Raw genomic sequence first — 14,031 nt, 5'->3', positions numbered from 1 at the left:
GAGCACAAGCACTTTCTGCTCCTCACGGTCCCAGGACTTCACACCAGGACCCCCAGCCCTTGGCCCCGCTTGTCCAGCAGCCGGCCCCTGTCCCTCCGGGAGGCCGCCTGACCCCTCCTCCCCACTGCTTTTAGCAGGAACGCATGCCCTGGTCGGGGGAAGGGTGAAGGCATGCTGTCTGCACACACCTGCAGGCCTGTTGCCAGGTGGGATCCATAGCATGTCACACGGACCAGACTCCGTTGGACCAAACCCTGCTTCTGGCCCCTCCAGTTGGATGAGCCTGAGTACCCCCCAGGCTTGGTGGGCCATGGTCCTGCTCTTCACAGCCAAGGGTGCCCCGAATCCCAGCTAAGATTCTAGGTGTTGGGGGCCCACACATCGGGGCAGCCTGGGCCTGGGAAGGGCAGCCGTCCACTGCGGGCTGGTTCCGGGTAACCCTCCTGGGAGCGGGTCCCAGGCAGCAGATGGAGGGTCCAGCACAGAGGGCACTGGGGTCCGGACGTCCCCCGATCCCCAGGGCAGCCCCGCAGCGTCTCACGGCTGCCAGCCCAGCTGCTCCTTCCTAAAGCCTTGATTTTCCACCTCCTGAAGTCTGGCCAGCCGGGAGACCAAGTGGCCGGGGGGGGGGGGGGGGCAGCATGACCGGCATACCGTCAGGACCCAGGGAAGGGTCAAGCAGCCACCTCCACGCTGCCCAGGTGGGAACCCAGCGCAGGTCCACCCCACATCAGCCCAAGAAGCCAAGCGCCCCGCGGGAACATGAGCCCCTCCTGGAAGACTGCGGTCCTCCCCCACAGGAACCTCCACACCCACCCACACGGCGCCCCTCCATCTCCCACAACCCACCGCCCCCCAGCGTCCCTTGCACTGAGGGGCTTCACAAAAGCAGGGACCCAGCTCCAGGGGGGCCAGAAGACCCCCAGAGAGGGCCCCGTCAAGGAGGTGGACTCTGTGGGGGTCCCCCTGGCCGCAGTCCCAAGATGGAGGAGCTGTACAATGTGAAACTCCAAGAGCCTTGGCTTGCCCAAAAGAAAACAAAAGAAAAATAATGTCAGGTATAGAAGGATTCAAAGCACTCCCCAGCTTCAAAATCTGGAGCCAAAGTCTTAAGGAAAGTTAAACGCTCGTGTAAAACCAGCTGCATCCAAGTAACCCCAGGCTGCTGCTGGGTTCTGGGAGCCAGCATGGGAATTCCCGACCAAGCTCTGCCGTCGGAGTTACTCAGAAGTCTGCGGGGCAGCCACTGGGAGCCCACCCGACAAACCCACTGCCCTGCCTGACAGCCCCCGCCCCCCACCCCCGACCCCAGGTCTGGTTCACCCCAAAGCACTCCACCATCGACTCATTACTCCAGGTAACGAACCCCCCCGCCAGCTGCTCTAGTATTTTAACAAAGGCACTCGCTCACTGCAAACTGCGCTAAGTCTGAGGAGAAAAGAGCAAGAGCAGAGGTCAGGCTGCCTTTTAGCGACCCCAGGTTCTCCTCCGGAAACTCCCGTCCCAGCCCTCCCGGCCCCGTCAGCCACACGTCCACCCCGTGCCCCTCCCTCGTCGAATCTGAAACCCTCGCTGACCTCCCTTCAGCTGGCCCCGAGCTTCACTAGAACAGACTCTCCCCCCCAGGCCCCAGTCTGGGCTCTCACCCCCGGGCACTGCTCAACACACAGCCACCCAGCAGAGAAGCAAGTCTCCATTTTGCAGAGAAGAGATGGTCAGAGAGGTGGAGCCTTGCTCCAGGTCACACGCAGCCGGGGACAAAGCAGGCAAGCACAGGCCTCCACGCACCTGGCCACGTCCCCCCAACGGCGCGCAGGCCGGCCACTGCCCCTTGGCCTTCATCCACACGCCACCCCTCCTCTGCTTCTCAAGCCCACCCCCCAGGACTTCCTCAGACTCTTCTCTGAGCGAGACTTCCTGCTTCCTCCCGCCAGAGCCCCGCGGAGACACTTCCGTGACCTTAACAAGTGGCCTGATATGAAGACGCCCAGGGCCCGGGGCACAAGCCAGCCTCTGGGGAGGTGCAGCCAGACTTCAGACTGCACGGCCCCCTCTGCCCACAGGGGCCCGTCGGCCTGCCCCAGACAGAGGGGCGCCCCAAAGGCCAGGCCCCACCCTGTACTCCCGGTGCAAGTTAGGGACCAGTAACGCCCAGGGCCCCACCAACTTGCCAGGGAGGGGCCATCCTCCATGCCCACCGAGGGGCTCTGAGGCAGGCAGGGCAGGGGCACCTGATGTCCCCTCTGTTCCTCGGGACACTGTGCACAACCTCCTGCAGTAACAGGACCCGGGTGAATGACCACAGACATCACTGCCTCCGAGGCCGGGCCCACTCGGCTCAGGTGTGCCCCCTCCCCCGCAGCCCGGGTGCCCAGCCCTGCTGCACAGCCTGGCCGTCACCACACGGGCCCAGCCTCCAGGGCTGGGGCAGCGCTGGCCTCGCCCCATCCCTCCTTCATAGAGGAGGTCCCGGCCAGGGCGGAAACCTGTCACAGCTTAATTAAAAGGGTCACCTCTGGACCCCTCTTCAGAGAACTCAGACAGCAGATCCTAGTTCAGAGCCTGGTGAACACTCTCGGACGGCCTTCTCCTCTGTCTGGTGGACCATGCACCCCCCCACCCCCAAGAGTCCCTATGTGCAGGGACGCTGGGACCAGCCGCAGCTGTGTGCCCTGCTCCTCGCCCTCTGCCCGTCCCCAGCCTGGAAATCCCTGGCCCAGACCCCAGGCTCCAGGCAGACAGTGGTCCTGAATCACCACCATCCACCTCGAGGAAGAGGTTTGTGTTTCTGCACATTCCCACCCCCAGGGCCTCTGGAATCTGCCTGAACTGGATGGGAAGGACCTTCCTGCGAAAGAGGCGTGGGGACAGCTGGAAGGACCGGGCCCGGGGCTATCTGGCCGCACAGCCTCGGGGAGCCGCCCAGGTTATCTGTGCCGCCTGGCCTCTGCAGCCCTGGCCCTGGAGGCCTCAGGCAGTGCCAGGGGCCCAGGTTGGCCGTCCTGCTGGCTTGCTGGGGAGAACAGCTTCCTCAGGCCAGTTCTCAGCACACCTCCCAGTAGAGGACGGATGAAAGTCAGCTAGGCGGCCCTCTGGCCCTTGCCCCAGGCTGGGGTCACAGGTGGCCCTCTTCCCCAGGCAGTGTGTGCAGGCCATCGGAGATGTGTGCAGGTCATCCCACGCTGCCCCGGCCAGCTTCCCATCCGGGAGTGAGCACCGCACATGAAGGAGGCTGTCCTCTTCCCAGACCCAGGCGGCCCGCGCCAGCAGGCGGCCTACCACACTGCCCAGTGTGCCCCCAGGGCCTTGGCCCAGCGCCAGCTGGTGCTGCAGAGGGAAGGAACCGATGGGGCAGGTGGGGTGGGGGCAGAATGAGAACACGTGGGCCCCCCAGGGTTCCCAAAGCTGGTCCCACCAGGCCTCCCTGCCCCAGGGAGCTGCGGCCGCAAATATACAATGGCATTCAGATCTGCTGGTATTCAGATCCTCGAAGGCTACGTGGCCCTCAGGCAGCAGCCCAACCTCCAGGGCGGAAACAGGGCGGTCCCCGCAGCCCGGAGAGCATCTCCAGGAAGGATCCTGGGGCACAGGCGCAGGCTGTAGAAACGTGCACGGAGAAGGAGCACGTTTAAAGTGTACGCAGGGTGGGTATGCACACGCGCCATCTGCCAAGCCCAGGGACCGTGCCACTCTCCTGGGCTGGGCAGGGTGCCACAACAGCTGGGGCAGAGTGGGTTCCCATCACAAGCTCTGTGATGACTCTTCAGAAATGTACCTCCTCAAAGCTCCCAGCAGACCCTGAGGAGCTGTCTGGCCACCTGGCACAGGAGATGGGTCCTCAGCTTCCGACAGACGAGGTGGCCTGGTCCCCAGGAAACGCCAGCCCCTGGAACTGCAGCCCCATGCGGTTTCCTTCCACGGCTCAGGCTGCAGGTCTGGAACTTGTCTTCAGGCCCCTGAGGCCTGTGACCATCCGGGGCACCTTGGGTGCTACCACGTGGGACACTTGGCAGGAATGCACTCATTCTAGTGGCAGTCTGTGTGCTGGCAGGACAGCGAGCCCTGAAGTGCGGGCAGTCCTCCGAGACAAGGAAGAAAACCTCACAGCAAAACCCTAACATGACCAGGACAATGATTAACCCCAGTGCCTCAGAGCAGCTGCCCTTGCAGACACACAATTCTCCTTTCACGCAAACAGTAGGTAACAGGCACCTGGCACCGAGACCGGCTCAAGTGTGTAAAACCATTTCAGGCCGAGTCTGTTTATTTTTAGAGAGGATAATAAATTCCTTCCATGTACTTAGACATTTGTCCCCTGCCCTGGGCTGCTTTGCAATGGAAATGAAGTTGTTCTTTGTGTTAACCAGCTGGCTGCAGTCCTGAGCTGCCCCCATGGTTACAACCACATACTCGGCAGGCTGGCTGAGCACGGCTCGCAGACTCTGCCCAACACGGGCCCGGGGGTGGCCCACTGGAGGACAGAAGGAGATCAGTCCACGGCTGGGCTGCCTTACCCCCTCCACACCCCCGAGCCCCGCAGAGAGCCGTGATCTTCTACGAGTGGGAGCAGCTGGGTCTTTGGAGCCCTGCCCCCAACTCCAGTGCGCAGGCCTGAGGCGCCGGCCACGATGGCTTTGTGGGCCACACAGAGCCAGGAGGCTGTCTGTCCAGGGACCCAGGTCAGGGAGGTGACCAGCAGGAAGGGCTGGGATGGACTGTGACCGCGAGGAGTGCTGGGGGCGGGCGAGGCACAAGCAGGGCAGTGCCCGCTAACTGTAGCCACGGCAGACTAACAGGCGTCACCCCTGCATCTAGGGGTCACCTTGACTACAGCTTCGCAAGGGCTGGTGCACTTGGTCTGTGATAAAACCGGAGTCTGAAAAACTGGCAGGACACCTGGGGTCCCCAAGGGACGGGCGACTGCTGTGCTCAGCCCCGGGGTCTGGACCTGTCCATCTGAACATCCTCCCACTACCACGTCCCTTGGCTCCCCTGCCCCAGCCCTGTGTACCTGCACCTCACTCTGCTCCCTGGCCACCCTGCTCCGGCCTGGATGGCCCACCCCCACCCCGTCTCCCAGGACCTCAGCTTGAACGCCACTCCTCAGAGAGGCCTCTCTGACTGCTGAGACCCAAAGTGACCACCTGGCTACACTCGGCCGTGTGGCTGGGGACCACCTGTGACTACAGCATTCCTCCACCTGCCTTAATGGTACCGTGCACTCAGGGACACTGGAGGAATGACTGGACAAGAAGCGCGGCGGCCACCCACCAGGACAGTGTCACCCACAACTACTTGATGGAGGGGTGAAGGGACCCAAGACTGTGTTCACGGTGAAGCTGAGATGGTGCTGAAAGTGTGTGGATGCTTGAGCGAAGGCATCTTCAGCAGCGACAGGCCACAGAGACCGGGAGCAAGGCCGTCCCGGGAAGGGCAGCGCCTTGGGAAGGCCAGGGCCTGGCCCCGGACACCGGGTCTCCTCCACCCCCAACACGCAAGCAGCGTCCAGAAGGCCGCCTGGCACGTCGAACACATGAGGAACTTGAGGCCTCACAGATACAAACGTCAGGTGTGGCCCTTTTTAAAGACATGCCTGCTGCTTGCGCCGCTGTCGCCCCGGCGTGTGTTTCGTTCAGCGCATGTTCGTGTTTGCTCTTCCCCAGAGCAGAGGCCAGCTCCGGAGTGGCAACACGGCCCCGATATGCAGATAACCGCCCACCCAGAGTCAGTCACAGGCACGCAGGACGGTGCCAGGAACTGTCCTGTGCCCTGAACATTCGTCATACTTGTCTCCAAAGACCGGCTCCTGCCGCGGGACCTAAAGACTCCAAGTATCACCCCTGTGGATGAGCGGGCCAGGCCGCCGCCTGTTCACAGCCCGGGGCCGGTGCCGGGCACAGAGACGCCCACCATCGGGGACACTGCGTACCTGTAGGTGATCCTCACTTCGGTTCCAGGCTCATCGCGCTCCCAGATCAAAGCGACGCTCTCCGGGGACTTCCAGACGTGCTGATCCAGGCAGTTGACTGCACAGAACAGGTTCAAGGATGTTACACTCCGTGTGCTGCTCTCCCTGGGTGGGCCTCCCTCCCTCACCAGGGGCAGGTCTCCCCTCCCTTGCAAGGAGAGGGGTGACAGAACCCACGGAAACAAGGCTGTCACTGCGCAAGGATGACCCCGCGAGTCCAGGTGACCCCTGCTTCACGCCACCGCAGGGACCCTGACCCGACTGGCCCAGTTTTCAAGGCTCCTGGGTGGTTCTAAAGTGCTGCCTGGGCCGAGCTGCTAGAAAGACTCAATGCAAACAGGGTGTCCCGATTCGGAGTGCGGCTGGCGGGACGGGCTCCCGGGCGGTGGAGGTGCAACCAGGACAAGGACCCGCATCCCCTCGCACGGGGCGGCCAGCTCGCTGCTCCGGGAAGTGGTGCAGGGATGGGAAGGGCCTCGCTGGTTTCTGGAAGGTTCTGCCCGCCTCCCGCTCCACGACCCGAGCTCAGATCACATGGCTGCCCCAGTTACCTGGGACGGCTCCCTGTGCACCTGAAGGTCAGCAGGGCCGTGGCCACCCTGTTCACCAGCACTCGCTGGGCTTCGGGGGCGCTCGGCCCTGCCCTCTGTCCAGAGCCCCTTCCGTTGGGCCCTCACGGCCAGTCTGCGTCACCCGCTCCCCACCGGGGGGGGGGGGGGGGTAAGTAATGCCGTAAGCGCAGGGGCGGCAGCCGCCTGTGCCCCCGTCTCCAGGGTCGCCCCCTGGTCACCCGTGTCCAGGTAAACACATTTTTTTCTTTTTGGGGCGGTTACTTATCTTCTCCTACTCAGTCTCCTCTGGCACAAATGGGAGCTACTCCGTCTGTCACGTCTGAGTCACAGCCGAGGATCAGAATCCCACAGGAGACTCAGTGCCTCTGCAGGACCACAGGGTGAGCCACACCTGCTCGGCCCACCCGCCCCCGACAGGCCGCTACAGACACTTCCTGACGGAAACCCATCCGGACGAGTTACGGGAGACCCTCCCCAGAACAAGTCACGTGATTCTCATAATCCTTGAGGGGGAGACCGCACGCGAAAACATGTACACACTGGCACTTGTGTGTCTGTGTCTGTGTGCGTGCGTCTGTGTGCATGTGCCTGTGTGTACGTGTGTCTGTGTGTATCAGTGCCTGTGTGTCTGTGTATCTGTGGGTCTGTGTATGTGTGTAAGCGTGTGTCAATCACATTTTTTCCCCTCTTGGGTTATTTTATCCATCATTTATTCTTACACGTTAATAAAACAATTTCATTTCAGTTTTCTGGCTCATAACAAGTATATCAATTATACCTCCAAAAGTTTAATAAATGTAGATGTCATAGGAAAAAGCACTCCTTGCTGACACAAGAAAGTTCTTTGAATCAGTAGAAAAACAGAAGAGAAGAAATGCCCAGAAAACAGAAGAGAGGAAAGTAAGAAGACAAACTGAGGAGTTTTGGTGGCAGGACCTGGATTTACACAGTAAATCTGACATCAGCGCAGGTCAGTCTGGCCCAAAGCTTAGGAATCAAGAGTTTTCACACTAAAACCACCGATTCCTGGAACAGTCAGCAGATGAAGGCGTACCCCTGCCTGGGAGCTGAGGTAGTGACCGCCCCTCCGCGGGGGGGGGGGGGGTCCTGTCCCCGCGCCCACTGCGTGGCCCACGGGACAGGAAGCGGTGCCCTTGGGAGGCCACAAGCCTGGGAGTGCCCAGCTGAGGACGGGCTGCACACAGCCGGGCACTGAGCAGAGCCCAGCAGGAAGAGGGCTGCTCCGGGCATCACCAGGGAGCTGGCTGCAGGACAGAGGCTCGGCCCCAACCCAGACCCACCTTGAGAAGCCCCCAGGAGATGCATGTGCGGCCTCTGATTGGGCAGCTGCTCCCAAACGCCCCTCCCTGGGTTGGGCCCTCTGAGTTGCCCTGGAAGTGGCCGGCTTGGGTGTAGCTGGGGAAACAGTCTCCGAATGGCCCAGGCAGTCAGCAACCTGCCCTAGGTCCAGCCAGGAAGCAGGCATCCAGGCAGGTCTCCAGTGCAGCGCCCCCCGCCCTCAGAGGTGCCGGACAAGGGGCCACCCAGGCCCCGCGTGAACTGCCGCCCCTCACTGGCGGGGCCAAGTCTGCGGAGGGCTTCCTGCCCCAGGCCCTTGGCGTGGTTTCTCCCTGCCTGGTGGACTCCTCCCCACTGCTGCCGTGGCCCTGGCACCCACACCCTAGGGCCCGGCCTGCTCGTCCTCACTCTGTCCTGGGGCCCCTCACTTCCCTGGCCTCCTGCCTCCCTCTCCGCTTCCTGAGATGCTCACAGCCTGGTGCCCCTTGGTGCCCTGCTCCTGCCTATCTGCTTGCAGCCGGCCCCGGGGCACAGAGCAAAGGAGCGCCTCAGCCCTGGCTCATGGGTAGACCTTTGAGTCTGCAAGCTGCAGGGCGGCAGCGGGGTCCTGATGACACCGGGCTGGCCCCAGGTCTGGGGAGGGAACAGACCTCTTCTTGTCTTCATGGCTTCATCCCTCAAGAAGTTTTCTTTTTGGCCTAAATTAGGGCTTCTAAATCCCCGGGGGCCCCTGAGGACTTGTGAGCACACACGGATTGAGGGGCCTCACCCTGAGTCTCTGACCGAGCAGGCCTGGGTGGGCCGAGCGCTTCACTTCTAACAAGATCCGACATCAGGCTGCTACTGGGGCCCCGGCCTGGCTCAGAAAGACAGACAGACAGACAGACAGACAGCCGTGTGTGCGTACATCCACTCACACCCACCCGGTATGTGCTTTCCAGATTCCAGGCGGCTTTCTTTTTCCAGTGGGGACCCCTGCCAGCGCTGTAAGACATCAACGAGCAGCTGGGGTCATGGTTAAAACCACACTCCCTAGAGTCACCGTCCAACCACTCACCAGCCAAAGACTGGCCTGTTCATCTCTAAGCACGGTCGCTAAATCTCTCTCTTCCAACCCGTGGGGGAGCGGTGCTTCCTGACTCTGGGAGTCACAGTAGTAATTAGATGCCACTGGCGTTTTCCTGCCATGGGGTCAGATGGTCTGACGGTGTCCCCAAGGGAGACACAGCTCACAGCTGCCGTGGATGACACTCAGATGACATGGCACCAGGGCAGCACAGTGCAGGGCCTAGAGACGCGGCCCCGCGGTGTTAACACACACGCGCACGGCTTCCGCTTTTGTCCCGACTGCAGAGAAAACGAGGAGGAAGGATGAAGGGAAGCAAACTGCTATGTCTCTTGTTTAAAAAAAAAGTCTCCACCCAAAGAACTGGCAGCGGGACAAGAAAATTCCATTTCCAAGAATAGCTGGACAAGGAGATCCTGCAATTTAAGGCTCGGCTCAAACCCCACCTCTTATTTCAGGCCTTTTCCAAATTTCCCAGCAGAGTGATCTCTCCCGCTCAGCACCCAGTGACCCACACACTCAGTGCTTACTCGCTCGGCTCAGTGGCCCCCACCTGGGCACAGTGTCCCTGAGGGCAGGGACCCGCCCCTGCGAGGCCTTCATCTCGGGCATCCTAACTCCCCGGGTAGTGGCCATGAAACCTCGAGCCGGTCGCCCAGAGCCGGTCGCCCAGAGCAGACCTGCTCCTTTGCAGATGTGTGGTCCATCTCCTCAAAAGATCGCCGGGGCACGGGGGCGTTTTCCACACTGTCCGCCACCGTACACAAGTCAGAGCCTTTATTCCTGCATCAGCACGACGAGGCCGCCAAACACCTCACGCTGGTGTCATGAGGACAGGAGATGAGACTCCATTCCGTTCACCTAGGGCAGGTCTGCACCCGGGCTCTGCAAATGCCCACTGGTGGGCGGCGGGTGGGCTTGGGTTTGTTCTAAAGGCATGGTGACCAGACAGTCATCATTTCCATCATAAAAAAGGACACACGAATGCAGGAATTTTCATTCAGCAAACTCTTGCTCTGTTTAAGTGCATCCCTGCCCCTCCCCCAACTTTACAGAAATTTTGTTTCCATCCAACAAAGAGAGGGAGTTAATATTCACAAAAGGATTCACAATGGGCTTTCTTTAAATAGAACACCTCCCTGGCACATTTTAAGATATTACATCAGTCACAAAAACTGTATTTGCCAACTTTCCATAAGCACCGCTATTTAAAGTAAGTCATGCTTCTGACACTGGAGAGGATTCAGACTTTCCTGAGGGACCCTCCTCCCCAGCCCTGAGGTCACGTTTCCACTGAGAGTTCCTTGAAGGGCCGCAGAGTCACTCCAGGACTGCAGGCGCTTGCCATATCAGTGTGTCTGGGACCTGAATGATCTGATGCACATCATAAAGAAAAGAGAGTTTCCACTGCTGCAACGGACATTCCAAAAGATGTGCGAGAAAGCCGGTGCTGGACGCTTACCCACAACCAGTGTCCTAGACCCTTGCTCGAAAGTAAGACACACACACTTGTTTTTCAAAATCAGACTCAAAATAGCATCTAGTTTTGTGTTCTGAAAGCAACAGGGCGCCACCCTCAAGTTCCACACCTGCAACTTCCTGACATCACGCGTTTATCCCCACAGAGCCGAGACATCTGTGGAGCCCCACGAGGGAAAGAGCCAAACCTGAAAGGCTGGAAAGGAGCCTTTTCAGAGCCTGGCTTTCTGAAGAACCTTGCATGGAGCAGGTTTATGCAAATGGCACAGAAGCAAGTCACTGGAGGGGGCATGGCCCGAATCCCCCTCCCCAGGGGCTTCTGGCACCGCCACCCAGCCCTCCCAAGGCCTGGCTACCCCAGGGCTCCAGGACCAGGTTTGAGAGCCCCATTCGCCACCTGTGTGCCCTCTGGGGCCTGCTTCCTGCATCGGCTGATCAGATGGAAACCCATGCAGTCCCTTTCGGAGGAAGCACAGCAGGCCAGCAGCACTGCTGAAGGCCAGGTTCAAGGTCATAGCCCCCCCACCCCCGGGATCCATTAATAAATAACGAAGGGCGGGGACTGGGCGCAGGAATGCACAGTGTTTTACAAGCATTTTCTCATTTCATGCCTTAGGTGTTCCCCAGTCACATGATGCCGAGCAGGAACCTGCCCTAGTCCCTGGGAGCGCTGGTCGCCGATGTCCCCAGGGCCAGGTACCACCCAAGAAGAGGCCCCTTGCAGGAGCTTTGGGTGGCAGCTCCAGCTGAGCCAGGCTGCAGTGGGCACAGCCCAGGCCCCCTCCTTGGGGGTGAGCAGCAGGGAGATGGCTGGGGCCCCTGACGTCAGGAACAAAGGCGCGCCATGCCCACCGGGCCCTGTCCAAAGTCCTGACCCACGGGATCCCAGACACCAAGAAAATGGCAACAAGAGTAAGTGGAACAGAATTCGGTTACCCGCTAACCTCACGTTACAGACGAGGAAATAGGGGCACAGAACGGCCTGGGGAAGCAAAGATTAGACATAGGTGTGAATCCAGAGGCAGGCCCAGAACCGCTGTCTGTCCCCCTACACACCACTGTGTCTGCTTCACGGTCTCCTGAGGACACTCATCTCAACGCTGCCCACGTCAGCAGCACCTCCTCCAGCCCCGGCTGGACGCAGGTCAGTGGTTCTCGACCTTGGGTGTGCACTGGGAGCCCCGGCGGGCCTCCCCCGCCCCAGGTCACTGGCCCTGGTATGGCACCTGAGAACTTGAGCTTCTAAAACGTTTGCTGCTGATGCCGCAGTCCAGAGACCACACTTTGAGAACTACAGGTACAAACCTTCCTGAAGGGTAAAGGGAGGTTGGAGTGACACTCCTTTGGAGTACACCATCATCACATGACCGTCACACAGACAGACGTCGAGCCAAGACTCCCCACCCCCGCCCACGGCTTTTTTGGGTGGCTCCCAGGGCAGCCCTGACTTGGCCTGCTCCTGGTTCACACCATCACCTCTATGATTTGCAGACACTGGCAAAGGGCAGAGAGATTCCTGACAGATAAGAGGGTGGCATATACATTCGAGGTGAAATGCAGCTGAAAAGCTGGTTTTCTACAAGGCAGTTTTCTGAAGCTCTACTTCCGGTTAAGGTAGCCATCGAGGAGAAATAAGAGAAGGAAAAGAGGCAGGGGGGTTGCTTGCAGACCACACCCTGACCTGACCCTGACCCTGACCAAGTGAGCTCACGAGTCCCTGCGGCCTGTCCCGTGAGATCTGTCCCCCATCTTATCTGAGAGTGAGAGTCAGCCAGTGTTCAGGAGCCAACCTTGAACGCTCCGGCAGACTCAGGCCTCCCAAGTCCAGGGCAGCTTCCAAAGGAGCTGCAGACTTCTGCCCCTGTCTGTGGCTCTCCCATCCAGTCTGCTTATCACCAGCCCTGCAAACCTAAGGGGTTAGTTTTTTCCCACTAGTTCAAGGACACTTGCTGCTGACTCAATTTTAAAGAAAACATCTATCTACTAAATGAGTCATCTTGATTGTATCAGCAAGGTAATATACTGTATGTATATATAAACCTGGTCCAAAGTTCACTTAAATTTATTTGTTGAAAAATAACTGTAAGATACTCTGATAACCCTATGGCTATCTCTGAATTTTACAAACTAAAATCACTACTGCTCATGGATCACCAGTACGTACCCGGCCAGCTCCACCTTTGTTTGCTCTGTCCTCACAACCAGCCCCTCACGTGGGCATTACTGACCCCCCACCCCTCCCCGGTCCTCACAAGAGACTGAGGCTCAGAGCATCAGAAAAACTGGTGGAGCCAGGAGGCGCGTATCCTCCCTCCCAGTTCAAGCCTTGGCCACGAAGACCTACAGAACCGTTCCTTAAACACCGCCTACATCCCACCTACCCCGTTACGCTTTCCTGCCAGATAGGCAGCCTCTCTGACCGCTCCTCCTGGCCGCCCACTCCCCAGGCCTACCCTGTCTGGCTGGCTGCTGCCACATTCCTGGGCCTTACCCCATCCCCGGTCACGGAACAGTGCTCTCCCCACCCCCCAACCCCAGTCCAAACCTCAACAATTAACAAAAGAGTAGTGGATTCAACCGAGGCAAAGTGCAGAAGACGGACTGGTGGTGGAGCCGGTTTCTGGGCCCTGCCCCGAGGGTCTCTGGGGCGAGGAAACTGAGAGCTGCGAGGCCCCACCGTTGCTGCCTTCCCACCTTCCCATGGACTCCAGCTGCTGACCGCGCTTCCCGCCCCGGCCACCCACCACAGCTCTATTGGTTTACATGGGCGGGGTCGCTCGCCAGGAGAGTTGCCGGCCGGCACCTGGCGGCGACAACAGCCAGAAGCTTTTGGGTCCTGTCTCCCGCCCCGGGGCATGAACGGGAAGTCCGGATTCCTCGGCGCCCGGCGCCCTCCACCCCCGCCCGGAGCAGGTGTCGCGCGCTCTGCTCCCGGCGGGCGTGCGCGCTCGGCGGTGCTGGGTGGTGCGGGGCGGTGGGGGCCCAAGTTAAACTTAGAAGACGCCCACCGGGGAGCCGGCGGCTGCGCAAGGCCAGCAGCTGGGCGCCCAAGCCGGGACGGGGGAGTCCGGGGACGGGGGTGGGGGGTGACTGCGCCCCGCGCTGGGGGGCCAGGGCCCGGGCGCTGGAGGAGGGGGCGTGTGGGGCTGCGGTCCGCCTGGCCTTGGATGGCCTCCGCTGGGCTGAGTCCCCTCCCCGAGAGTCGGGGCGCCCCAGTCCCGAGCCCACTCACCAGACACGTTTAACTGGCCTCCCAGGAACCAGCCGATCCTGCCGCTGCGGAAGTCGCAGTCGTACACGGTGTGGTAGGGGGTGTCCCAGACGAGCCCGTCCCGCGCCAGCGGCCCCCAGAAGGCGGCCGGCTCGCGGACGGCCTGTGCCCTCCGCTCCTGGTACGAGCCGGACGGCGTGGCGGGGGCGGGGGCGCTGCCCCAGGGCCGGGGGACCGCCGGGCCCTGCGACCCCACCCCACGCACGCCGCCCAGGAGCCGCAGGACGCCGCGGCCCAGACTGCGCGCCGCCATCGCGCCTCGGAGCCCCGCGCGGCTGCTGCGAGCCGGGCCCTCGCGTGTCCGCGCCCCGCCCCGTCCCCGCCCTCCGGCCACCGCCCCCGCCAGGCCCTTCCCGGGCTGAAGCCGCCTCCCGGA

General features: G+C 60.9%; 1 protein-coding gene across 4 annotated transcripts in view; it reads right to left on the bottom strand.

Annotated features, from left to right (window-relative positions):
* ACSS1 (acyl-CoA synthetase short chain family member 1) overlaps nt 1-13,964 on the bottom strand; it is a 34,940-nt gene extending 20,976 nt beyond the window's left edge. Inside the window, exons 1-2 of one of the 4 annotated variants that reach the window (XM_074347753.1) lie at nt 13,617-13,964; nt 5,930-6,026 (exon numbers count right to left, since the gene is read on the bottom strand). In XM_074347753.1, the coding sequence (XP_074203854.1) occupies nt 5,930-6,026; nt 13,617-13,908 (389 nt within the window). In that variant the 5' untranslated portion in view covers nt 13,909-13,964. Of the gene's footprint in view, nt 1-1,788; nt 1,810-3,775; nt 4,136-5,929; nt 6,027-13,616 lie in introns of those variants that run through there. The other 3 variants (XM_074347752.1, XM_074347755.1, XM_074347756.1) reach the window with 3 other exon arrangements.
* Nucleotides 13,965-14,031: the final 67 nt, after the last annotated feature.

This window comes from Camelus bactrianus, chromosome 19 (assembly GCF_048773025.1).
Source record: "Camelus bactrianus isolate YW-2024 breed Bactrian camel chromosome 19, ASM4877302v1, whole genome shotgun sequence".
Taxonomy (NCBI): domain Eukaryota; kingdom Metazoa; phylum Chordata; class Mammalia; order Artiodactyla; family Camelidae; genus Camelus; species Camelus bactrianus.
This window is presented reverse-complemented; position numbering and strand designations above follow the sequence as displayed.